Source organism: Aythya fuligula, chromosome 3 (assembly GCF_009819795.1).
Source record: "Aythya fuligula isolate bAytFul2 chromosome 3, bAytFul2.pri, whole genome shotgun sequence".
NCBI lineage: Eukaryota > Metazoa > Chordata > Aves > Anseriformes > Anatidae > Aythya > Aythya fuligula.
In genome coordinates this window covers 53180610-53208466 of record NC_045561.1, presented here as the reverse complement: position 1 = coordinate 53208466, position 27857 = coordinate 53180610, and the positions used below count along the sequence as shown (strand labels likewise).

The window sequence follows — 27857 nt, the reverse complement described above, 5'->3', positions numbered from 1 at the left end:
TTTTATTTTATTTTATTTTTTATACTGGGCACTATTGATTGATACTATAGAGAAGCATCTAGCATTGTAGAAGTTTCATATCCAACAGTGTGTGTAATAACAGGTTTGATACCACATTAACAGTTTTATTTTAAGGTCAGTCTCTGGTGTTTCTAGACTGATCTTGGGGATCAGATTATAATTTCAGTGTTCCTGCTGCACTTGGCCTAGTAAATGACCACTCTTAGTGGTACAGGAATGCAGGACAGTACATTCAGTATCTTCAGTACAATGCAGCCCATGAACAAAACTCCTCATTTGTATCATCTGTATATTTGCTGTACTATGGATCTGGGGTAGAAATATGAGCTTAAGGTCTAATTGTTTGAAACACACATATTTTAAAAACAAACATTTTATTTTTAATCTTGTAATTATTTTTTTTAGTCAATTATTATTATGTCTCCATGACTTTAGCCTCACTAAATTCAAATCTGTGGAATGGAAACAAAAGATCCTCAGACAGGCTCTGAACAAATATGACAGGTAGAAATACAAAAAGAGAAATTTAAAAACCCATAATAACAAATAAGGATTTTTCTGTACAAATGAAGCCACATTGCAAAATGAAAGATTTTTCAGCTCAGATGCTGATGAGCATTACTGTTTCTCCTGTACCAAAATAAAATATGAAAAAAATATATTCATTAATAAAAATACCCATTCCACTGCTTTTTTTTTTTTTTTTTTTTTTTTTTTTAAAGCAGGCAAAACCATTTACTGGTGAAGATGTAAAATATAAACCTCTGATATGAATATTTAATGCTTGTAAACTGGAGGAATGATGGTTATATTGTGATTTACCGTATACAAAAGAACATATATGCAGAGGTACAGGGAAGCCACCCACTGAAATATCCTTTCTGTATCCATATTTCAGTTCTAAGAGATTTATACTTTCAAGCATTAAAGCTCAAAGACTTGTCTTGATGAACATCTTTTTATAGTCTTTTCATATTCATGCATAATATAGCTTGAGATGCTGTCAGTCATCTATCTCCATTTATCCTCTGTCTTTGTAATTATTGTGTATATTTTACCTGCTTTAACTCAGTGTATATTTTCAGAATTGTAATATGGCCAGGGATAAGACCTAGGAGCTGTAAATAGTTGATACCGGAATTAATGTTTTCTGTATTTTGAAAAGTACATTTATATACATATGTATATATGTATATGTATATATCTGTGTGTATTTTTTTTTCCTGATGTTATATGCTACAGGCTTTTGCCTACCTTATTGCTTCTCTTAGGAGCAGTCCTAGTTTCTTGCATCTGATCAGGTAAATGTAGATAGATATAGTAAAAGAGTTGTTTCAGCTGCAGGCAGGAAGAATGGGGATTCGGGGCCAACTGGTAACTTCAGTATTACTGAAGCCACTCTGGTACAGAGTCCAGCTGACCTGGAACAGAGATGTTACTGCTCAGTAAATGCGCTCTCTTACAGAAAGGGGCGACTGTGTCTAAATAGTGTACTTGAAATGTCTGCCTGGCTTCTTCTACCTCCTGAACTATGGTAGAGAATTTTTGGAGGGAGTGATTTCTGTGTGGTCAGAGTCATCTGAGTCTGGTTCACAGCCTGACAAAGCAGCTTGTCTGTGTGGGAACATCCAACAGCACTGGTACCTTCTCACTTCCTGGCATGGGAGCAGCCCCTATTGCCTCTCTCTGCCTTGGTCATGTACAGGAATAGACAGGTTACCCAACAAAATTGTCTATATTACAATTACCCAGGGTAGACCCTCCTCCATCCTCCTTGGGTCATTTTGGGTAATGTTTGAATTCCTATTACTATAGACATTTAGTTTTTGAATATGCATAGATTATTATGCGTTGCTGTTAAGCGTCTGTGTAACAGACACGCATGCTGTATAATGGAACATATGCTTGCTTGTTTGAGCTTGCATTTAACAGCCACACCAGAAATGATAATATAACACTTATTCGTTCTCTCTTTAGTCACCCATGTTTTCTGTGTGACTTCTGATTTTGAAGCTGTTTTTAGAGCTGAGGTTCAGTAGTTTCATTTTCCATGCTATGTGCACAAAGCTTGTCTGGTCCCTTTATTGAACCAGGTTGTGTGATCATGGATGGCTGCAGAGGAATTGGGTTCCTCTACCTCCCTGCTACTTTTCCTCCTCCAAACCTAAATTTTGCCCTTGACAAAAAATTTTAGACTGGACATGACTTATGACTTAATCATGAATCTTAGAAAAAGATATTCTGATTTTAAAACAAATAAACAGCAACAACAAACAACTCTGAGGTGAGGAGGCAGGTGAATCTATCTCAGCGCTCTTATATGAGCTGAGGATCTTTCCTTCCTCAGGTTCTGTGCTATTTGGAAGTCTACAACAAATCCTATGCTCACACTCTCTTGCTTACACAGACAGGAGTGCAAGCTCTTGAGCTTTCTCGCATCCAGGACTTGCTCAAATAATAGCTTGTGTAGGAATAGTTCTTGTTTCCAAATATCATCCAAAACTTTGGGTGTTAATATGTCCCCATGGTGATGAGAATACATTTTACGGTATAAAAAAGCTGTCAAAAACAAGCACTTGTATGTTAAATAACATTAAGCATTGGAGTCTGGTAGTTTAACAACTGGTTGATCTGATTTATTTATTCATTGCAGGCTGAAAAAGCAGAAGGATTTATCAGGCTTCCAGACTTCAGTGTGGACCGAGCAACAGAATGCAAAAAAAAGCAGTAAGTTTATCTCTTAGCCCTGGTTTTGCATGATTTTTTTTTACAGTGTTGCAAAGAATTGGATCTCAGTACTGCCTGACAATGGAGCTGTGGGGAGATCTTCTGTGTTGTACAAATAATGGGATTTTAAATGTGTTACTCAAAGAAAACCATACAGTAAATATGCTTTTGCAAATTCTCCATCAGATGTCCTCTACGAAAGCTGCAATTAAAAAGTAAATCAGTATGCTTTTTTTTGCTGTTGTTATTGTTCATTGCTTATGAATAAGTGGCAGTCTATCTTAGATGCCTTCTCTTGTCTGGTGAGTTCAACAGTGATGTAAGTAATACTGCTTCCCTTTCAGTTGGGACTATTCCTTAAACTGCTGCAGTGCAACTTTGGGCTGTACAAGCCTCTGGTTGTGCAGGGAGTGAAAACCTTGTTTAGCAGAGTACATATCTAAAAATATTATCTCCAAACTCCATGTACAACATTGACTTCCAGCTGCTCCTGAGCACACTTCAAGGGTTTGGAGGGGTGTTGCTGCTGTTTAAAGTTATAAAGCTCAGCATGATTTTTATTTTGTCCCTTAAGAGAAAACCTTCTTTGTCCTGTTTGCATGCTGTTCTTAGCCCTAGGAGTTCTTGAGATTAACTGTGCATTTGAATCCTCCAAAGAAAGGGGGGGTAGAAATTTTGAATATGGGGAGCTCCAAATTGTTTTCTCAGAAGAGTGGTGGTTGACTCATTAAACACAGGACCAGGAGAAAGTTTTTAATTGCTGCAGTTCATGATTTCTAGTGACAAACTGGAAAGGGTATTCTTCTGGTTATAGTCATTACACATTGAGGATACTGTTGGAATTGCTTTTTCATATAAATAAAGCATATTTTACTATAGGAAAGGTGCATGTAATTCAAAAGTAGTATTGTCTTAGTGAGGTGACATACTGTAGTCGAAACAGACCATGTACCAAGGGAAATCCAGTCAAAATAAGAAAAGTTGATGACTTTTCTTTCATTCTGCATTTCTAGAATGTTTGAGTTAGCTAGTTCAGTTTCCAGTGTCTTGCATCTTCCTTTGTTTTTGATTATTATTATTATTTTAAAATATAGGCACAGTAGGCAGTCAAAAATCACTGATGTTTACATATTTTTACATATTATGTTTTTACATACTGCAATAAAGAATCAATTGGTTTTATTAACTGTCAATCATTTATGGCAGTTTCTACCTCTATGGACCCTGTTGTCCTTTACTCAAGAAAGTCACTCTTGCACTTTAATAGAAGCTTGAGTGTTGTGGCAAAAGGATAAAAGGACTATGGGTAGATTCCTGAGATATGGGAAGCTTGTTTCCTAAAGGAACTCAAACCTGTATGTTCACCCCCACCCCCGCAATGTCTCTGCTATGACTGTCAACCTCTGCTTCCAAGTATGTTCAGAAGCTGGTGAACTACAGAGTTGTTGATATCATTGTAACAGCATAAGTAAATTTCCCTTTTTCATTCCTCTTCTCCATTGGAAAAGACAGCTTCAAAACACAGATAGTCTGCTAGAATAACACATAAGAAATACACGTTGGTTGGTATTTAGGTAAAAGTGTTTTTTCAAAGTTGGTGTTTCCTTCTCAAGGCAGCATTAAGAACAAGCACACTAGGTCAGACCAAAGCAGTCTAACCTTATATCCTGCCTACTAAAGTGGCCCAAAGTGGGTGCCTAGCAAAGATTAAAGAAGAAAAACATATAGTGCTATTTCCTTAAAATGCTCTTTCAGACTTCAAACAATTTACTGGTGAAGCTTCCTGAGTTAGAAGTATGTCAGTGTATTTACTAACTCATGGTAGATTTCCACCAGTTTGAAATTATTAGCGCTGAATTAGCAGCACTCATGAGGATACCCCTAACATCCTGAGGTGGAGTTGCAGAACATAATTGTTGGCATGTCAAGACCTCCATTTTTTTTCGTGTCAAACCTTATTGCCTCTTTGGTGCCTCCTAAAACTTGTCATGGAAACAACGGTGAAGAATCAGTCCCTATTCACCTGTTGCATGCCACGTGTGATTTTATTGTTTTATACCTTCTTTTTACCATCAGTTCTCTATGCTGTGGGTTCTTAGCCTGATTAATCATCCACAGAATCTGCCCCTTACCTTGGGTCATCCCTGACACTTTCGCTGAACCTCTTTCAAGTTTGTTTATTTTTCTGAGCTGGGGAGAAGAATAAAACTGCACACCGTATTCAAGATGTGGGCACACAGCAAACTTATGGGGTTGCAAAATGAAAAACTTAGTGTTATTTCTTTTTACATCCTTTTTTAATTCCTGTATTTTATGTTCTCTGAATACTGTGTAGCCTCAGAAGAGCTAAAAATAATCTTGAGTTTTAAGGAACTAACTATATGGATGGATAAGCAGATCTGGATTAATATAGTGGAGTGAATAAATATTTTAAATAATTAATTCATCTATTTTTTCTTATGCAAACTAGTTTTCTTCATCTCTCTCTTATTTTTATTTTCTTAAAGTGCTATTAAGATCAGCCACCCACAGATCAAGACATTTTATTTTGCGGCAGAAAATGTTCTGGAAATGAACACGTAAGTAGGGAGCGACTGGCCATGTTTCATCCTGTCTCACATCTGAGAACACTCTGAAAGTTCATTCTCTTGCTGTTAAGCAGTTGTTGATGAAATTATTCTGGGTATTACCAAGTCTGGCTTTTTTCTTTCTTTTTTTTTTTTTTTTTCTTTTTTCTTTTTCCCTCTTTTTTTTTTTTTTTTTTTTCTCCTGATCATTAAGTAGAAGGAAACTACTTTTATTTATTCACTAATGAAAGTTGGTGAATCTCATTATTAGTGCAATTCTGATACTAGTCTTCCTGAAGTTTGTAGATATAAATCCCTTTCCATTACAAAAGTGAACTAGCAAGTTCATCACCATGGGAGAAGTGAAGGAGGAAAGGAAAGAGAGGGAAAAGCATTACATAGCTTCATTCCAGAAATGATCTAGGATTTGAATATAATATTGCTTGCTTTCAGAATAGCATGTCAATTATCAAGGAGGGTTAGAGTGATATAAATAGCTGCTTTTTAAATCTAAGCAAGCATTTAATTCTCTGCCAAACTATACTGCAGTTAAACAATTCTTATGCCAGGTTAGAAATTTTCTTTCCACAAATGCCTGTAGGACCAATAATTCATTCATGCTTTTTTTTTTTTTTTTTTTTTTTTAAAGAAATAAAAATGGGTACTAATACTGCCATTTTAGAAACCATCAAGCTATCAGAAGTAGATATTACTTGCTATTGGTCCAGTTTGGACCTATTTGTATATAGCTCTTATTTTCTTTGTCTTTATAACTTCAGATTGCAGTCTGTTCACAATGCTATTTCATAAAAAGGCCAAAATTCAGATAAAAAGCAATAAAATTTAAACGGGAAGGGAGCTTGTCTGATAGATAATTTAAGATTTTAGTCATGGCTGTACTAGTGACCTTTGTGTTTCTTCATAGAGCATTGACTGTTTTTCTCCTCTATAAGCAGGAGACCTCATAACTATTCAACACAACATGAAAGGAGAGATGCTGAGAAAATGTGTGAGACCTTCTGAAATGGCTATAGAGACAGAAATGTACTGTAGTACAGCAGTGTACATGCATTTATTTACTCATAAATCTGTACTCTGTAGGTATATACATGTAAATATAGATGTAAAAATGTGTTGCCCTTTGTAACTTGGAGAAGTCCAGAGGCTGCTGCTGGGGAAATAACCATCTATTTCTATATGGTTACATTTCCTACAAGAGCTCCTCAGCACAGTAACAGGTTCTTGAGGCAGGTGGGCTGAGGACTGAGAATGGAGGACTGCTGGCCAGAAATACGTCTGTAGAGAAAGTGACTGTCTGAGAGAGAAGAGGAAAGGATGTAGGGGGAAGGTAAAGGAAAATGTAGAGCTAATGGGGGACATATGAGTGTTAACAGCTAGTTTGGACCCCAGCTGGAAATTCTCAGTGTCTTAATGACACTTTGGAAATGTTTAGTCTCATGTGAGTGAGTGATCGAAATCTACACAGGTGTCCCAGCTCTTATACCCCACAATGATTTTCTTCAAACTCTACTTCTGGAGTAAATTTCATTTTGGCTTAAAGCTAGGTAGCCTAGTGTTAGAGCAGCTTGCACTGTACTGCACTAGTCCTGATTCCTCGCTGTTGTAACTGATGATGTTTTGCTTGGCAAAGTATAAAATACATGCATTTAATACAGAAAGTACACGCATACTCACGCATATGTCGAAACAGACTAAAAGACATCTGTTCTCTTGGCTCCAGTCCCACACATACATATGCGTGTGAGTGGTTCCACTGAACTCACTGGGGCATTCGTGTGTGTCGAGTTACTTGTGTGCATAAATGCTTGATAGATCATGACCTTTTGCAACTCTTCATGCATATATATCTATTAAGTCAATGGTGGGTTTATTAGTATAGTCATTTGCTTCATTCATTTAGCATGTATTTACCATAGTAGTGCACATATGAAAAGCAGATTTGTGCTGGCTAGCTCCATGAACTTACCTGGCCAAAATGTACTCAATTACTGGTGTCTGACCTTGTATTTAATGAATTCCTGGATTTATTAGCATTTTTTTCTTTTGTTTAGATTTTTTTTTGAAAAAAAAAAAATCATTCTCTTACAATTAGCTGCTACAAGAAAGTCATTAATCCACTCTTATAGAAACGGTACTTCTTTCCCTTTGCTATGTATCTCTATTATTTATATGACAGTCTAAAAATCCAGTTCTGATCTAACAGACAAATTCCCATTTCTTGAGTAGAATCAAGATCCAACATGATGTTTTATCGGAGTTATGAATCTTAATTCATGACCTTGTTACATTCCTTATTTATGCCTTGAGTTTTAATTTGAAGGGCTTGAGCTTTTTTAGTTCTTAGTTTCTTAAAATCTGGATAGATCTGAATGACTTATAAGGAAGCATAGCATACAAAAGGTATACCCAGGGATAGTTTCTAGCACTAGAAAAAAATACAGCTACCTAGGAAGAGAAATAAATTTAAAGGAAAAAAAAAAAAAAAGAAAAAAAAAAAAAGAAAAACCAAAACCAGAAAAAAACAACCCACAGTTAATAGCTTAAAGCAACACAGGAAGTGAGACTTACTAAAAACAAAAGTAATAGGGAGTTGAACAGAATGCGATGGTCAGAAAGTCTAGTTCTAAATGGCTTAGATTCTTAGGTTGTGCGATGATAGCTTTGGCCAGGGCAGCTGACATCATCTCCTATGGCTCCTATGCTTTTTGCTTTACTGTGGGTGAAACATAACAACTCAACAGTGGGACTAAGCCACTGATATTGTGTTATAGCAGTAATACTTTGACTTCCAGTAATGCAACTCTTTCTTCATCAGTAGTGTTTTTTTTCAAGATCAGGAAGAGAAATTGTCCCAGGCAACTAGTGCTTCTCACCATATACAGTCTGAGAAGAGCATAAGGGCTGTAAAACTGGGACTATGAACACCTTGCTGTTGTACCTGATGGACAGTGGTTCAGAAATCCGTGCACAGAAAAATAAAGTTCTAGGTAGTCTATTACATATTACAAAGTGGGCTTGTGAGCTGTTCAGTGCATTTCTCCTATTGGCAACTGAGTCCTCCACAGTTGTTACAAGGAATGGGAATGTTAGCATCCAGGTAACTGGTGCATTTCTGGAAAATTCTCTGAGATATAGAAACTCTGACGTTCAGACTTGGGGTTAAAGAAAATAGTCGTGGTAATGTGGAACACATCTGAAAAGTGAGAAACCGTCAAAACAGCATGCAAGTATCATTAACAATGTATTCTCTCTGTTCTGAACATAGGTGGCTAAGCAAGCTGGGGATGGCTGTAGACCCTCAGGCACCCAATGGGAAGAATGAAGAAGGTATGTTTCTAATCTTGGTTTTAGTGTGTAACTACAGAATGTCCTTCACAGTTTCTGAAAGGCCAAATTTTTGTCAGATCTTTCCTTTCTTTCAAATTGTCACCTTGGGTCTGTCTGCCTATTGAGCTCAGCAACACCACACCAGCACAACGCAATGTAGCCATAGTGAAAGATACGCTGGTGAGATGTAGTGTCACTGAAAGATGCTTGCTGTTCTTGCGAGTGATGTGTAACTACCAACTGGCAGTTTGCTGGCTTGCTAAGCCTACAAAGAACATAGAGAAACATCTGTGCTACTCCGGGTTTAGAGCTGGTAAGGTATATGAGAGCAATTGTGCAATATTTCTAGCTTGGCCACATCTTGTGCAAACCTGTCCCTCATATCTTCTCCATTTCTGGGGGTTTCAACAGCAGTAATATTGGGTGATGGTGGTTGTACTGAAGTTTATGATTTTCTTTACAGTCAAGCCCAAAAGTTAATTGTGGAATGAATAATTTTTAAAGTTCCAGAGCAATTTATTTACTGTTTTAATTTGTGCAATGACATAACAGTACTTTTTGGTGGGAGGATATCTGCAGTCAAATCATGAATCTAGGTAAATAGAGAACAAAGAAAGTCCCTTGGAGTTGGAGTGCTTGTTAAAGCTGCTTTGTGAGGATGTGTGCATTGGGAACTGATTTAAAATGAGAAGTGCTGTGGGTAGTACTGTGTTAGCAAACCAGGGGCGGACTCTGACCTAAGGAATATATATCTTCTTCTGGGCTTTTGACCCTCCTTATTTTTGTTTGTTTGTTTTTGTTTTGTTTAAGAACAGGTTGTGAAGGAACAGGCATTATGAAGAAGAAACTGGTGTTTAGAGTAATATGAATCATGCTTAGGTGATGCAGCATATTTTGTCTAAGCACTGAAATGCTCTTCTGTACATTCCTTCTACTATTTCCCAGAATGAGGTTGTGGTTTATGTCCAGGTTTCAGGCTTGTAATGACATTATTGATTTGCCTCATCTGGCTCTATTTTCACTCTGCCAAAAGAAGTAGCTTTGTACTGATAAACACAGATACCACTGATTTGAATACAGCAAAACTCATAATTTTATTTGTTTTCAATTTATGGTTCCTAGTTTGTTCTTGTCAGGAGACTTTTTAATTTCAGGAGCATTTTTAATTTCTATACCCCAGCACTCTACCAAAATGTTTTTGTCCTCCTTGAACCTAATTTTGCATAAAAAACAATCTGTGATAATTAGCATAAGGGGCTGTATATCATATTGCACAGCAAGGCCTGCATAGATAATTGCACTTGGGGAGGAGGTATCCAAACATTGTCCATGCAAAGTAAGAGTTTGTTTGATGGTGCAAGTGATCAAAGTACTATACAGAAAAACAAATACATTTTTTTTTTAAGCCTCAGAAACTGTAGTGGATTGGTTGCATGGGCTGAGCTGATAGTTATAAAACTTGACACAAAATTATGACTAATATTAATAAAAACAAAACACTGCAGAAAGATTACAAAATAATTTATCAAAAACTTTTGCTGCAGGTTGTCTAATTATCCTGGAATGAACATAGCCAAGATTTCTTCATTTTTTGAAGCTGGTGGGCCATCTCTCCTTAAAGAAAAGTGGCTCTGATTTGGGTGATCAAACACCTGTTTATCTTACCATGTGTTTTGTCACATGTGCTCCAGCATCTGTCATGAGTGGGGTTGAAAGCCCCATTGATACCTCTGTGTGGATGTGCCCTTGCAGAGGCACTGTTACATCTTGCATCTCAAAAAATGCTGCCATTAATGACAGTCACTTCTGTTCCCAGCAACCTGATTTTTCCCTCTTCCACATATTGTAACTCTTCAGGAGGGTCTTTAGTGTATCAGAAACAGCTGTTTTGTTTTGTTTGTTTAGTTTTGTTTTCCCAGTTCTTCTGCATGCCTGAAAGGGGAGCCATAGAAAAATAAGCTCTTTACCAAGAGTAATTCAAGAATGCATTCACAGAGCTTTAGAATTTGATATGGGCTGTACTGCAGCCAGTCCTCAGTGCTAAGATATGCCAGCAAGTATTTTCAGTAAACAGAATTGCAGCTACGCTATTACAAATCCTATAGTCCTGCAAAGAGTACTGGGAGAAAGCTTCACTTTCTTAACATCTTAGAAACCTCTCCCTTGTATAAAATTGCTCTCCTACAACATTTTTTTTTTCCTTTCTCCTCTTGCACTTTGGTTATTAACCCCCCAAAATTACATGCATGAAAAGTAAGTGTGCTGGTATTAATTTAGTTAAAAGATGTGGTAATCACAGCTAATTGGATAATAATGTGGGTCTGGAAAGCTGGTACATGCAGGGATATTTAGTAGAGTGAAGTGATCTGGTCCAGTTTTTATAACCGGGCCCCAAGAATATGATCCAGCAACTTGCTGCCTCCCCTCTTGTGTCATTTTATCAATGATTAGCATGTAATCCATTGTAATCCATTGTTAAAAAGCATCTGAGAAGTGTTGGAAAATACCTCCACCTGCTACACATGTAGTTAAATAATGTGCCTGCCTCTCTACCTCCCAAGAGTTACTGGGGCTCCATCAGCTTGCTTTTTACTTGAAAATAAAAAAATGAGTGGGGTGTATAGTTGTAGAGTCCTGTGTCTATATTTATTGCTAGCTCAGCAAGTGTACCTCTGTGCCATGTGGCATGCGGGTGTGAGCTATTGTGTGGTGGCAGAAGTCCCCTGAGGGTGCTTTATGGTTTTCAAAGCACCATACGAGCAATCTGTTTTTTCCAAAATCGTAGCCAAAGCCTGTTGCCAGCTCCAGGACAACTTGCTGGTTACAGAGACTATGGACAGCATCAGCTACTTGCAACGTCTCCCTAAATATGCACAGGTGATGTAGCCTTTCTTTTAAAGGTTTTTAAGGGAGGAAAGAACCCAAATTTATTTGTGAGACTATCTACTGCACTGCCACCTAGTGTATTTTGTTTGTTTTGTTTTTACTTAAATGAATAATTAAAATGATAAGAGAAGGCTGCTATCAAGCAATGGAACATTACCATAAGTGGGTTAATTTTCAGTGTCATAGACACTGGCATGTTACAATATGGTCCTCAGACCTCTTGGTGACCTTCGATGACCACAGTACCCCGAGGAATAAATGAATGTTGTTTTAACACCTTGTTTTTGCTCATTTTCCATGTCTGCCTCAGAATGCTATAGTGAAAGTGAACACGATGATCCAGAAATAACAGACACGCCACCTCCCCCCTACATGGCCCAGTCACAACCTCCTCAGTTGGTAAGTGTTGTTCTAATTAGCTTTATTTGGTACCTGGTTGGAATAAGTCTTTCTCCACATGGTGGGATATTGCCTAATAACCTAAACCAGAGTCTGGAGACATCCACTCTCTGTGTCTGAGATGTGGATGCACCAGCCGTGATGGTCACTGCCCTGTGATGTTCCCTGCAGTTATTGTTGCCTGTGCTGTTAAGAGCTGTGCACTAACAATAATGTCTCCTTCTGAAGGAGGCATATTTACTTTGTTTGAGAAAGAAAGGTGTCACTTTACCTCATACACGTGATGAGTCTTCTCATTATGAGATTTTTAACACACTACTGTAACCTAGTTTTTCACTATATATATATATATATATATATATATATATATTTTTTTTTTTTTGAATCCAATCCAAAATCTTCTTTCTTTTTGTGACCCTGGTAACATCATCCGACAGATTTGCATTTATTTACTCAAGTGAGCTGTTCTTAAATCTGCTGAATTTAAAGCTGCTTTTGTGCCAATGAGAAGTGAAGAGAAAGAGGCATCTTCTAACAGTAATAAAATCAGTTCTTCTCCTGTACCTCTGAAAAAGAGATTAAAAAAAGAAAGCAGCCATCCTTCCTAAATGTACTCGTTCTCCCTTGCTGTGAAACATTTGTCCAGAATATTCCCTCCTGCCTAGCTTCTTTGCATGAATTAGAATAAGTTGTATGCACCTTCATGTGTCTAATCATACTGCCTCTCCTATTTAATAGCCACTTATTGCCCTATTAATCCTGTTTTACTATTGATGTTCTTTACGGTGATCTCATCTCCACTTATATGCACTTCAAGGTACGAGGTTTACCTAATTCTGTGTTTGGAAATGAGTAATCCAGTTGGGGATGGTAATACAGCTGAAATATGAAATCCTGAGTTCAAGCCTTTCTCTTCCCTAGCTGAGAGTTAATATCTAGTGGTATGCAGTAATATGCTTGTTGCCAAATTATCTTATTACATCTCATGGTTGAATAAAAAATGCAACAACAACTTTGTTGCTGTGACCCAGGCTCCTGTACTGATGCTTCGAAACTACATCTAATAACTGCAGTGGTCAGATAGGCAGTGAAGCAGGAACAAATTTTAAAAATATAGATGAGTTGGAGCAGCTTGCGTGGCCACAGTCAATAATAAAAGGAGATGTCATGCACAGAGCTGCCTGTCCAGCAATCTTTAATTAGCTCATGTAAAGCTGGGAATGTATGTCACGCTGTCACCTATTTGCCTCTGTCTGTTTCAGTCAGATAAGTCAGCCTTCACTTCCTCTCCTAAAACAGTTGTGCAGCATTAATCACCGTGAAACAACCCACCTGGCACTCAGGGGATGCGTGGCGTTCATTGCTGTATAAAATGGGATTCTTTATTGCTTGTATTAACTGAAAGTTAAATGTGGCCAAGTAGCTATAAATATTGGAGAAAATAGAAACCTTGACAATACATCTCCAGGAGTTATTCTGGGCTGAAGGCCGATAATGAAGCGTCTTGAATTTTATGCCTCAGTGGCTTGCCTTTAAGAGGCGGTAGATGTCTTTCCCGTCTGCTCACCTCTGAGCAAATGCCGGCATTATTCCAGATGATGAGTTTTAAACAGGTGTTATTTTATTTTTTTTGTTTTCTGTTTTTCTGGCTTCCTGCTGCTTGTCAGCCTGTTGCTGCAGAGGCCATCTCCAGTTGTCTTCCTCCCATATGCTCTTCTTGAGTGCTGGCCTCGATGTTTTAGCAGGGGACACGTGGGATACAGGCAAAAGTGCAGGTGCTGAGGTCTTGTTTCCTCAGCCTTTCCTCTTGAAGGTTGTCTTCCCTCCAGCCACTACCTCTATCTGCAGATTTCCCTTCTCCCCACCCCCATCTAAAAATCTCTTCCACATGGACAAAGGTTAGTGTCTCCTCAGCAAATTAATCAACTTTTGACCTTAAGAGCTGCCACTGGAAAAAGCTCTAGCTGCCACTGCTCTGCCCTGTGCTCAGATTGCTCATGTGGTGGGTGGGGAGCTGTTAGGCACTGCCAGAGCTGCATTTAACTACAAATCAGAGTCTTCTTTTAACTACCTGATATACTCCCCCATTCCTTTCAGATAATTACTGGAGAAAGAAAACCTCTGGAAATACTATGGAAGCACTGCGTTTACTGGGAAGTGAATTCTAGGAGTGGAGCTCTTGTTTGTTTCCGGGAAGGCCTCCACACTTGAAATCAACACCAGATTGGAAAATATTAATCTGGAAACTAATAGCCACTCAGGTGCAGGCCCTGTTACATGTTAGAGTAGCAAACATTTCACTGTAATTCTTGCACAAAATTTCAATTGCTCTGCTGACCCAGATTGTTTTGGAACTTGAAAAGCAAGAGTAGTGATCATGAGATTTCTATGTTTATGAGTGCTTGTGGGTATTGTTGAAGAAAAAAGCAAGTGAAGAACAAATATATTTTGACATCTGTAGGACAAAAGCTTAACTGACCGTCTGCATTCATTTCTCCACATGTGAATAGATTTATTACTGAAAAATCAACAGCTATATTGAGTTAATAGATTGCAGCAATCCCAAAAGAGCAGTAGAGGTGTTTTGTGGTGATATTTTTTTCTCTAAAAAATGCCTAGAGACTCATTGATCTCCAATGGAATCCTTATGATCTCCTAGCCCAAGCATCTACTTTTTAAAATGTCCCCAAATAGAGATTTATTGTTATGTACATTAATGCAAAACTTCCAAAGGAACCACTCTAGTACTTTAGGTAAACATTTTTCATGCCAATAAAAAATATATATTCATATGTAGAGAAAGAGAAATACATTCTGGCATTCTGCTTCATTCTCATCCTAATTTTTTATTCATTGCAAAATGGAAATGAAAACAAATATTTATTCCACTCAGTGAGATACAATTTTCATGTCAACAGCACTTTCTTTTGTATGGACAAATGCCAGAAAAATAGAGGTGAGATGTAACATCCTCCTCTCAAGTCTCTAAATAATTGAAATTAGACCATCAACATGAGCAACAGCTTTCATTTATTTTTTTCTTTGTTTTTCTGCTTGTCTGTACAAACACTTCAACAATTTGTCTTTGCAATATATCTTAGACAGATAAAATGCTTCAGGTCACCTGTATTCCCAAGGGCTTTTTTGTTATTCACACGTATAGTTTATGGCAGCATCACCTTGTCCTTTGCTTTAGGGTGTATTTGTAAAGGTTTCATTTTAAAAAACAAATATGCACTTAGAACACAATGTTTTACTTGTAATGGAGATATAAATAAGGTCCGGTCCTCCAGTGTTTGTAACAGTCTTGGAGGATGGACTTTGATAATTTACAAAAATGAAGAAAGTGCTGCAAACAAATGGTGACCTACAGTCTCCTCATCTTATGAACTAATTAGTAGCTTCATGAGACAACTGGATTAGAAACACAGGAAGGCAATCTTACATTTCTTAATGTAAAAGGGAAGTAGTATTACAGTAACACTGAATTGCAGAAGTTTGCATAATCCAAAAAATCATCACTCTTGTTTTAGTTTATATGAATACATCTTCATTCTAGTTTACCAGTGGATTATTAATAGGTATTCCAGGCTAGTCTCTCTTTTGTGTTTGAGCTCCTCTGGGTTTCCCTAGCAACACCATTTCTGTATTTTTCAGTGCTTCCAGTTTAGTTATCATCTATTTTAGTCCTTACAGAGATCTATTCTGCATATGTATTGAGAATATAAACTTGCTAGAATTGTGGTCCATCAAGTCTGGTATTCTGATGCTGACTCTGTCCAGTAACAGATGATTTGCAGAATGAATACATTTCTGCAGTAACAGAAATGCAAGAAATCTGGCTGTTATATTATGTCTCATTGTGGTTTCTGCTAGGGGCTGCAATCTGAAGTTTTTTCTCCCCAAGCCTTCAGTTGCTTTATTTATTATTGTTAATTAATCTTCTGGGTATTTGTGTGTATATTTGTGTGTTTGTGTGTGTATTACTTGTGCATTTGACTCTCTTTCTCGGTTCATCTTTTCAGTGGAGTTTGGTGGTTAAGAAGCAGAGTAGTATTAGTTCTTGTTTGAGCTGATTTTGGTGACCAGACAATAGTACAGCTCAGCCAATGCAAATGCCTACTGTAGACAGATGTAAGCATGTATTTGCTCATCTGGGAAACTACGTACTTCTCAAGACTTTGTTTTTCCTCTCAATCTTTCTTTATATGTAATTGTGCATCTATTGCACCCTCTCTTGCTCACCTTCTGGTTCCTGAGGATGACTGTTAGTTGTCTCTGAGTCTGCTCTAGTTGCATGAACTCATGTTGAGGCAGGGTGACAAGTACAGCATGGAGAGCCCTAAGATATGGTGATTTCTGATGCGTCTTTAGTGAAGTTTGGGTCCTTTTTCAGACTCATGTGCTCAAGTATGAATCTTGGCAGGTGAATGAGCAGCACCTCTTGCACCATCAACTTTTTCATGCCCTGTGCCCAATAGCTGCCTGTGTTTTCTTTTTATCACTAACTTGCCAACATATTACCTGTTGGCCTTCTTGGCACGGTGAATGATTAGTCCCCAGAATGGACTGGGCAAAATTCCTTTGGCTGCTGAGAAGGTCACTTCAATGCTGCTTCAAAGCTGTTTGGGCTGTCTATCTGTGGCTATGTCATTGATAGATTTATTCAATGCTTCAGGACAGCTTCGTGTTCAATGGCTAAGTCAGGGTTTTGCTTCTTCACTCTTGATTAAAACAATAAAGTGAGTAGAAAGAAAAGAGTGAAAATGACTGTGAGATCTAGCATGGAAGGCTGCATTCAACATGGTATTTTTCATTATTCTGTTGTTTCTAAGCCTTCTAAGCTTTCAACTTGTTTTACCTCTAGCTTCCTTGTGACGTAGTTTCTGAAGTTACTGCTCTGTGAGAGATTGGTTACCTTATTGGTTACCTTCAGGCTTGCTTGGATGGATAATCAATCACATTACATCAATTATTAATTACTTTGCATTTCAGCTGCATGTCTATTGGGTGTAGGGCCTAGGAACAAGAATAACTTGGAATAACTTTTTTTTTTTTTTTTTTTATTCTCCCATTTGTTTCTGGAAAGCAGGATCAACAGAAGTCTTCTTTGACCTCAACTCTGTCAAGTGAAGCATCTTGCTCTCTCTCATCTCCTGAAAGCACTTTGAACTCCCAAGAGTCATCATCTTCCTTGACGTCCAAAGTGGTTTATTCTGAGAGGCAGTCCTGGCTTGACCTTGTTAACAGCTCAGCTGTGGAAGAGAGTGATCAGCCTTTAACTTTCTGTGTACAGATTCACTCTGATGAGCAACCAGAAGTAGACTGTGGAGAAGCAGAAGAAAGCCAGATCTTGCCCAGTGGTGGATCCCAAAACACTTCTTTAGGTCTGGATACACATTGCCTAACTGTGCCAGATGCAACAGGACAGAAATCACCAGCCAAAGGTGAGCTATTGAGAAAGGAGATTTTGTTTGCAGAACCATAAAATGAGAGTCTGGGGTGTTCCTTAGCTTCCTTTTCTGTTCCTTCCTTTATATTTTTTATTGAAGAATTTTCAGTTATAACAAACGTGGTTTATTGTGCCTTAAATATACATCCTAGAATCAAATTGGTAAGTACATTTAGAATTTTTCTCATATGTTAAGATCATAGACTCTGTATAAAATCATAACATAGACATATTTTTATTAGCTTTATTTATTTTATTTATAATGCAGCTGTCATTTACTAGTTAGGGTTGAATTCAGATTTTAGGAAAGTTTCATGACATGAGGGTGGAGTTTCATGGAGTTTCATGGTAGTATATCTACTGTAACAGAATTGACACCCTAAGCAAAATGCTGTATGCAAGATGTAATGAATGTGGAATTAGGTCAATCCACCTCTAAAAATGTAAATTGTAGTGTTTACTTTCACTATGTATTCCCTATTCATTTAATTGAACTTCGTTGTAAACAAGGGAAAATAAATGTGATCCTGAATCAGAAGTCATTAAGGACTGTATTTTATTTAATCACATAGGTATCTGTATAGTCATTCTGCTATAGAAATATACTGCTAAATTTATAAAGATGGTGTAGTCCCAGAATTTGGTTGTTTTTACAGTTAATACAGCCATAGCAGGCAATGTATCTTGCCTTTTGAGCAAAGCTTCTCTTCCTTGCATTAAGAGCAGTTGAAGCATAAGAGGCATTAAAAGAAGATGTTCAGTCCACTACCTAGAAAGGTAATACATAAGGAAAGAATGATGTTCTTGTTCAATAGCTTTGCTCATGATTCAATATCCTTGAAAACAATTGAAGAAAGTACTGTATTAGAGAGAGAGCAGTGTTGTCTCAGTCGAGTGCAAAACAAAGATGCATCCAAAAGCTTAAGCTGAAGGAAATGCAAAGATGGAAACAAAGTTCATTGGACTCATAGGGATTTTTTTTTTTCTCTGTGGGTGAATAGAGCTGAGAGCTGAATCAAGGAAGTGTAAGTGTAAGGCACATTAGTTTCATCGTCACATGTTGTCACTGTGACAATTTCAGGTCATTTTGCACTCAACTTCATTATCGCTAGAAATCGAAGGTGCCCTGCTAGAGAGTTCTGTGGCAATGAAGATCAGTAAGAATTAAAACTGAGAGTGAGCATATGTTTTAAAAGTCAGGGTTTTGATTCCCACAGGTTTTGGCATTGCAAGTAGTTAAATAGCTGGGCATGGCAGAAATGGAGTCCCTAATGAAATTGTCACATATATTTTACAATATTCTGTAATTTTACCTTTAGGGTTAAATTTGACCAAGTGATTCCTTTGGGAAATATTCTTTCTATAGACTGAGGGATACTCAGGTTACATTTGAGCCTATATTAGCCTAATTAGCCTAATATATTTATATTCAGGTGGATTGTTGGACTGTATGCCATATAGGGCACAGTAGCTTATAGATCCCATTGAGAAAGATTCAGTGGTTGCTTTCTGCAACCACATTCTGCAATAATGCTCAGGCTAACACTTTCCAACATAACTGTAAGGATGACAAGTACTTTTATGGATGTTGACAGATCTAGCATGACTTCATAATCATTTAAAGCAGAGTTTTATAGGCTCATACAATGATATAGTAATACTTACGAACAAAGCTGCCTTGATTTACATTTTAATCCTCATTTTTGTATATTCCTGCCATTTGCAGGGTGGTTTAATTGTCCCCAAAATGTTCCTGGTGAAATTAATTCATTCACTGCTCACTGCTTACCTATTGGGTGACCCTAATCACAGAACACATCCGTGGTAACCACTCTGCTGATCTGTGATGGAATTCCAGAAATAGATCATTTTAACAAGACAGTCACTATAGAAACTGTTTAGCTTCACTAGTTACTATCTGCATCATAACCACTGTTGAGTGAATAAAATATATACTATACATTAATTTTTCTTTTCTTTATTGCTCTGCAAGATATGAGGAGGGGATGGACAGTGTTTGTTTTTCTGTTTGTTTGTTTGTTTTTGTTTTGTTTTTCAATTTACACTAGAAAAATACATGAAATAATTTGCAAAGAAATTAATGAAGCTATTTCAGTTTGTGAATGAGGTGAAAAATAAAAGCAAAAAGATTAGAGTAACATCAGTTCCAAATGGAAATTATCAAAAAGGATCCAGTTCTGGTTCTGTGTCTTATCCCCCAAGAATTTCCATCTCCAGCTAGTTGATAAGGATGTACACAAATACCCTGATGTAATTACTAATTGTGGGATGAAAACTATCTGCAAAACTTCATAATTTGCAATACATTTTTAAGAACACCATTGTTATCTGATGTGAAACAAAAAGGTATACCTCAATGATTTGCTAGTGCAATGCATCTTATTTGCTTTGCATTGCTTCTGAACAGTGCTTGCCTGGCAGCTCTTTGTGTTCCAGAGTAATGGAACTGCATCCAGAAGGTGCTGGCTCCGCCTTGCAGTGGCATGTAATCTGAAAGCACGTGTCCCATGCACATAAAGCCAGCCCTACTATTACCAGAACAGCCCCGTAGTCTTTGAATGCTATCCCCACAGAGCCTTCACATGTGTACATGCTCTCCTTTTCTTTATGAGGATAGAAAATCACCTGTCAGACAGTCTGCTTTGCATCTGTGTTCTGCTTAGCAAAACCCCAAGAGGAACTCATGGCTGTAGCTGATAGAAGCTGAGAACTGAGGGGAAAGTTTTTCAAGAACTGAGGAGCATTTATGTTGGCAAAAGTCAGAAATGGAAGCCAATGTGAGAAAAGTTGTTGCCTAGAAGGAAGAAAGAGTAGCTGTGGCTTTGTTGGAAGAGCTTATTATGTAAACAGAAGAGTAAAGAAATTTTAGAGATGAAATAAACAGTGAAAGAGAAGTTTTTCAAAGAGGATAAATGGGTTAATCTCTGTAAGAAAAACAATAGATGCAGCCAAAGGATCATAGATTATTTTGTTAATGAATATTATTTAAAGAAAAACGCTAAGCAACTTTAGGTGTCTTGTGCAAGATGCACCAAATGATATTTTAATGACCTTTTCAGCAACTCTAACACTATGAACAATCTTAATGCTCAGCTCTTAGGAAGAGGTTATGTACCAGAGGGTAGCACAAAGATACAGAAAATGAGAATTTAACATTTTTCTCTTTTGAAGGGAAATCAGCATTATATTGAAATTTACTTAGTGGGAATATTTAATACTTCAGCATTAACAGCCTTTTACATGTACAATGATAAAAGGAATCAATGCTGACATAAAGGAGCTGATAGCTAAACAAGAAACAGGAATACAAACAAGTATGTGACTACGTGCTTGGTGTCCAGAAGCTGGCCGTGTCCTGTCTAGGATGACTAGACACATTCTGTATCCAAACTCCATCCTTTGTTTTTCTTCTGGCAACCGCTGGAACAGAAGGTATCTGACTATGGCCCACCATTACCATCATCAAAAACAACATTAACAAAAGGAAACAGTAGACATGGAGAGGTTACTGTAAGTGAACAGGAATGTGTGTTTGTATTTATGTGGGGACCTTCTACTGTGGCAATAACATCCTTCTTCCTTGCGGTTCCTGAGTGCTTTATGATCATGGCCACATGAAGTTAATGCATCTTGGCAAGATATTTTTACAGTACCACTTCTGGTTTATTTATTTTACTTTAGCTTATAGTAGCTAGTAGAAGAGCTGGAATGTGCTGATATTTTGGGAAACCTGGAAATCTTTTCACACACAATTTGAATTTTATCTGGGTTGGTTTTGTGGGAAGAAGTTGGTTAAATAAGAGATGTATGTAGTCAATTCCTTCTTTTTTGTGAATTGACATCCTCTTCCTCTCTTGAGTCTGCCTGTGCCAGTAATAGCCAAAACAGATCCTCTAGTGTGCTCTAGTCCCTCTGCTCCTTCTGCAAAAGTTACAGAAAATGGATTGTGGCTGAGGCTAGCTAAGAAACATGCTTATAGAGAGCATTATTGTGTCGAAGAATAACTGTATTTGAATGATTATTTTGCTTCTGATAAAAAAAAAAATATGTTAGGAATCACAGTGAAAATTATGGTGTTAACATTCTATGAACTTAGAACAAGACATATTTATTTGTGTTATTACAGGTTTAGTCACAGCTTGTTAAAAATGACATCCTTCACTGCTGAATTCACTATGCTATGTAGTCAAGAGTCTCTGACTGTTGGTGGTAATGTAATTTTCTCATAATTTTCTGCCACTCTATCTTACTTCTTAGTTTTGTAGTTCTGCATTTACCAGTGAGGAGTTTGCCCTCCTAATTCAATATTTCCTGTTCTGTGTAGTTCAGTGGGAAATGTGATTTCCCTGAGGTGTCATCATATTCACATTAGAAAGTCCACTACGACTATGGAAAATGGGTAGAGAATGTGAGCGGGGGTAGGTAAGGGCAAAAGAGGGTTATTATGTTTTCCTCTCCTCTCCCCAGCGTGGGTCTATATGCTGCCCCATTGACATCAAAAGGTTTGGCAGAATCAGAAATAGGGGTATTAGCACAGCCACACTAAGCTTGTAAGTGTAGCAAAGACAGGAGGAAGAAGCACATTATATATATATTTTTTTTTCCTGAGGATTAATACACAGCTGAAGAGTTATCAGATCCAGTTAGAGAATGGAAGAATACTTAAATTTCTTGGTTTTGGTTTAGAGTTGGTAAGATATGTTCTGCTGGAGGTGGATTTCAATGCAAAATGCTTTTTCTGCAAAACTGCCAATTTCTATTTTTTTTTACCACTGAGAAGCAATCAGCTTGATTTTTCACAGCTGCTTCTTGAAAAGTTCTGGATAATTTCACTTTTGTGAGCTTAAAGAGCCTCACAGTTGAGAGTTTTCAAGCAGGCTCCCGTGTTGCTGCTGCAAGGTGGGGAGTCTTGGTACTGTAATGTCTCCCACCTGTGGTAAGTTGGCTGACATGAAGGTGGAAGCTGAAAGCTGTGGAGGTACAGAAGTGGTGTGCTGAGCCTCTGGCAGCTTGCTCTTGTCTGTGATATCTCCTGTTAGGTAGAGGGAAATTCCAGATAGGTGGCATCGAGCCACCAAGCTGTGTTTTACTTTTCTTGAAACAGCTGGTAAGAAATTTGGGTCAGCCTGAAGTATTACTTTATTTTCATCACCTGAACATAGACAGTCTTGTTCTTTGCAGCGTTAAAATATCGAAGAGCAGGGCTTCCCTTTTCTTGGGTCAGCACTGGTTTCTTTCCACTTTCCCTGCTGTGGAGTCTGACAAAGTTAAGAGAGCTATACAGTACTACATGATATGTCCAGAAGTGCTAGGAAACTGACATAAGTATTTCACTGATCTTTCCAGTGGAATCACCCAATGGAATCACTTATGGTTAATGTTGCCAAGGGATGGGAAAAATGTACAATGTATGGTGATGCACGTGTTCCAGTGTGTATATGCACACTCATAAATGCACACAACATGTAATAACCTTCCACTGCTGCTGTTTGCTCTTTACCCTTGATCTTTCAGTAGCCCTGAGAGAAAAATGAATGTATTTTATCTTCAAAATAGGATGAGATAAAAAAGAGTTGTAGTAGGGCATAGTAAAATTCCTGACTTGAATGCCTGAAACAGAAAGTGTTCAGCTTGAAGTGTACAGGTGGAAGAGATAATTTGCAATAATTTGAAGTGATTGTGAATGTGCCTGAAGTAACCTGTATCAATCTGGCTGAAAAGGCTCACTTCAGAGCTGTACTAGTTGGGCCCGACCTTTCCATTTTATGTAGTTGTTTATTTGATAGCAGAATATATACATCATTATAAACATTCTGAGCTTAGCAAAACTCAGAGAAGGGGTGGCTCTTTTTGCAAGGCTGACACAGACGATCTGTTTGGTTTTTATACCAAGGCCTGAGCTTGATCGCTATATGCATTTTGCACGAATTTTTACTTTGTGATGCAAAGCAAATATTTTGTAACAATTCAGTAGCATGGTTTAGACAGGCCAGGCTTCATAAGGGGAGCCAAGTCACTGAAGCCTGGAAATACAGAGCTGGTGGATGCCTGTGCTTGCATTAGAGACTTGCTCATGTGCAGGTCAGTGCTCTGTCTGCAGGTACAGAGAGAAATAAAGAGCACAATTTTGTGGGCAAATGTGCTACAAATGTTTAAATTTGGAGAAAATATCCAGTCTATGCTTAAACCTTGAGCCACTTTGCTTTAACTCTGTCATCCAACCTTAATTTTCTTTCAGACATCTGGTGAAGAAAACAAGCAAGCAAACTGTGGGTATGGCTTCAGTGACTTTCCTGGCATAAAGAGGCTTGTAAAATACTGTAATACACCATTGTGTGAGTGAGGAGAAATATGACTTTTTTTTTTTTTTAATTATTTTTTTTTAATCACTGATCATATTATTGGGCTTGTTAATTGATTGCTAGACATAACGCCTCTTCCCTTTCTCCATTACCTCTCCCCCTTTCACATTTATAGCGTGAATCTAGTAGGTTCACTGACAGTTCCAAGCCAGTGGAAGATGATGGGCTTTGCTTTCTGAAGCTGGCTCAGGGACACTAGGGATAGTGGAGTTAAAAGTCCAGATGGTCTAGCTTCAATTTATTGGCAGACCTACTCTCTGTCAATAGCAACAGTACCTGCTTCAGTACAAAAGCACAATATTAAAGTACTGTTTAGTTATTTTATTTTTTTTTACCTGTTGTGGGAGAAGGTTGTTGCTCATCAGTGTAAACAAAGGTAGAGACCAGAGTGCTGTACAGCTAGCTCCACACAACCTTGTAGATTTACCCTTTTTTATTTTTCCTTTTTCCCAACTGTTTCCTTTCCCATTTAGCTTCTTCCTTCATCTGCTCCATATCTGTAGAATCCCATGCTTTCTTTTCCCTCTGAAATTAGCTGGCCCTGATCAATCCTTCTGGGGATGGGAGTGTTGGAAGAATAAGAAATAGGAGAGGAGTTTGAAGATGCAACCTTGAAAGGATAAAGGAGCAGAGTGCACAGTGTTGATCACGTGCATGGCCAGGAAGCATTTTGCTGGGCTCTTCTGACCCCAGATCCTGCTTCTTTTTCTGTGCTGAGTATTTCTGTCCTCCTTACCTTTACCCACAAATACACAGAAGATATTGGAGTACTCAGCATGGAAGAAATGTGTTCAGAGTGGTGTTTTCTCAGGCTTGATGCTTTTTAACCATTTTAGATGTAGCACCATGAGTTAGGTGCAAAAAATATCTGGAACAGGGACTTCACATTCCCCTGGGCTTGTTTGTTATTTTTTTTTTGAAGTTGATGGACAGGGTCAGTACGTCATTTTCTTTTGGTATGTTCTTTCTTGGTTACCTGAAAGAGGTTAATTTATCTCTGGAAGTATTACTGTGTACAGTCCTGGAGGGTGAGGTCTTCAGCACAGCTGAGCCAGTCTTGTGAAGGAGATGGCTAATGAAACAAACAGATGCTTCATCCCAAGTAAGTAGGCAGGAAGCTAGTTATAATTACAAGCCTCATGGCATGAGCTGACAGTTTTCAGGAAATACTACTGCCGTGTATTATGTCTTACTCTTGCATTTTTTTTTCTATTTCCCACAGCTTGTTAAATATACAACAGCTCTCCTTTCCTCCCCCTGCACTGTACCAATGAAGGAAGCTATATTTAGTCCTTGTCAAGTTACAGCAGCTTTTTTATAATCAAAAAGTAGAGAAAAAAAGGCCAGCAACAGAGTGAAGGCAAATATTTGTAGCATATCATAAGCCTTTCTTGTAACCTAAATATTTAGAAAGAAGGGGGATGTAGGAGGATGCTGTACTTTTTAAAACATGGAAAAGATAAGGAGCAGACTCCTTCCTAAGTGTGCTGACATGCTGGAGGATTCTTTTTGCTGTACCGTAAGAGAGCAAGAGGACTCCTTCCTTTTGTTTGCCGACTGGGGATGATTTAGAAAAGTCAATGTTTAACATTCAGTTAAAAGAAAAAATGTACTGCAAGTTCAAACAGCACATGGAGGACTGCATTTGAGAAGAACTGCCACTGCTATCTCCAGTAAAATAAACATGAACGTTATCCCAGTGGTTCTTGAGGCATCCCAAAAGCGCCAAATTTAGGAAGTATTGAAGTAGAAAAGCTTGCAGTGTGGACTGTGGAAGAAGTGAGTTGCACAGTCTGTTGCTGAAACTGTCCTTCAGTTGCCCCCATATGTCTGGTATATTTTACATTCCTTGACTGTTCATTTTTAAGTTGTTTTATTCATAAAAAAAATGTATTTGCTTTAATTTTTATCTTATTTTATCCCATTTAATTCTTAGCTGCTTGCTAACTTTTTCTGTCATATCTTCTCTGTCACAGAAGATGGTGCTGTAGCTTAGGCCCCATCAGAGCTATTAAGTGGGATAATCAAAGCTTTTCTGCATGGCATCACATGCAAATTCTGTGTTGCAGTCTGTGAAACTCAAGACTTAGTTATCAGGTACCCCAAGGGTTTCTGCTTTAATCTGTTTTCTAGGGACCTTCTCTTTTGGCTTCTGACATATCTCTGTGTTTCATTTCCTTTCTCAAAGTTTTTTCCTTGTATTTTCAATAATTATCGATGCCTGACAATAAGTTGGTACACCAAATAGAATCTGACCTGTGAAATACCATGTAGAAATGTAATTAATCATGTGCAGCTTGTAAGGGAAAAGTGAATAAGCGTAGATGCTATTCTAACGTAACGTTACTGACAGTTGTTCAAAGTCTGTGATATATTTAGATCATTAAACCAGCACTCGATCAGTGGAAACATATGCTCATATCTGCTTGGATCATAACCTGATTCTTAAAAACGTCTGAATTTGGTAGTACATCATTCTCATATGCCTAATTACTCTAAAAATTACCCTTGGTTTTGACTCTAATACCATTACTTTTTGACTTGGCTAAGAGTCTGACAGATGAATGCAATGTTTCTGCTATCTGCTGCCATATTCATATTCTCATACATACTTTATTCTTTGCTTTGCAGATCAGGAAAAATGTGATGATGATGAGATGGAGCGACTTTACAAGTCATTAGAACAAGCAAGCTTGTCTCCCATTGGTGATCGTCGGCTGTCAACCAAGAAGGAGCTTAGGAAGTCATTTATCAAACGCAGCAAAAACCCTTCCATTAATGAGAAACTCCACAAAATTCGAATGCTGAACAGCACATTAAAGGTGAGGTCACAGAGTGAGCCAAGGAAAAGCCTGAGAGAAAGAAAGAGTTTGGCTGAAAAAAAAGCAAGCCTAGACATCAGCCAAATTCTAATTACATGTTTATTTAAAGCCCCAGAGAGTTTGGTTAAGTATTTGAAATTGTTTTCTACTTTATTCGGAATAGTGATCTGTGTTTTGTTGTTAAATTTGAACAGAGGCAATTGTTCAGAAGGGACCCTTCTTGCAAAAATTCCTGCCCGTTTGGAAAATTTAATAAAGAAAGCTCCTTTTAGTTAGCTGAGAAACCTGCAAACTCAGCTGAATACACTAAACAGGGGAGCCTTAAAAAAGGAAGAGCAGAAAAAGGACATCAATGATAAAGCACATGAAAACGACCCTGAGCCAAAAAAGTTTTCCTTATGTGATTATTGGGGAATGTACAGGATGTGCCAAAGCTATTGTAAAGACCTCCTGTAACTAAAATATTTTTAATAACAAAAGCATCCTGCTTTTATGTTGGAAGCATATCATGAACTGGAGGAGTGGAGGGGTTCAGGGGACATTCCATGAAAGGGCCAATAAATTTGTCTGGAATATGGAGATTTATGAGGCTGTTTACCTGCCAGCATCGTTTTGAGTGTCATGGGATTTCAAAACCTGCTTCTGAATGGTACTGAGGCAAACAGAAATCTTAACCATAACATTGAAATTGTAAAGAGGATAAAGAACAAATCCAAACATGGGTTTTCACTTGATTATTATTTTTTTTTCTTTCATTATGTTTATTGCCCAGAGAATTTGTGGATGATATTTGAGGTCCCTTTCAACCCAAGCCGTTCTATGATTCTTTTTGTATGTATTAGAAGCAGGAATTGAGTATCATGTTTCAAGTATGTGTATTTGGCTTCAGGAATTGTACCCTGGAGAAATACATGTAAAAACTTCCATCAGCACAATAGTTGATTTGATTATTAGTTGCAATGTGAGGGTTGGCTTTGGCGCCCTGGCCTGTCTTAAACTTCCTGAAGACACATTTGAAAAGACAAGTTGGAGTATAGGCATCCTGCCTGTTGCAGGGCTTTCAAGCTACATATGAGACCCAGTGAAGTCTCTCCTCAGTATTAATGAGTCTTCAGTGAAGTGGCACTTACTTCACTGTATTATTCTTCTGCATCAGTAATAAAGTGAGCCAATCATACAGCAGAAATTTAGTTTAAAAAGTATGTCAATTTTATGGCACAGGATAATAAATGTGGAAGCATACTTTGATGTT

General features: G+C 37.8%; 1 protein-coding gene across 3 annotated transcripts in view; it reads left to right on the top strand.

Annotated features, from left to right (window-relative positions):
• The window catches only part of IPCEF1 (interaction protein for cytohesin exchange factors 1), a 40989-nt gene that overhangs the window by 7155 nt on the left and 5977 nt on the right, over positions 1-27857 (top strand). For 2 of the 3 annotated variants that reach the window (XM_032183880.1, XM_032183878.1), the window contains exons 3-8: positions 2675-2748; positions 5256-5327; positions 8602-8663; positions 11860-11948; positions 17041-17395; positions 26415-26605. In XM_032183880.1, coding sequence (XP_032039771.1) covers positions 2675-2748; positions 5256-5327; positions 8602-8663; positions 11860-11948; positions 17041-17395; positions 26415-26605 — 843 coding nt within the window. The remainder of the gene's footprint in view (positions 1-2674; positions 2749-5255; positions 5328-8601; positions 8664-11859; positions 11949-17040; positions 17396-26414; positions 26606-27857) is intronic. The other variant, XM_032183879.1, reaches the window with a different exon arrangement.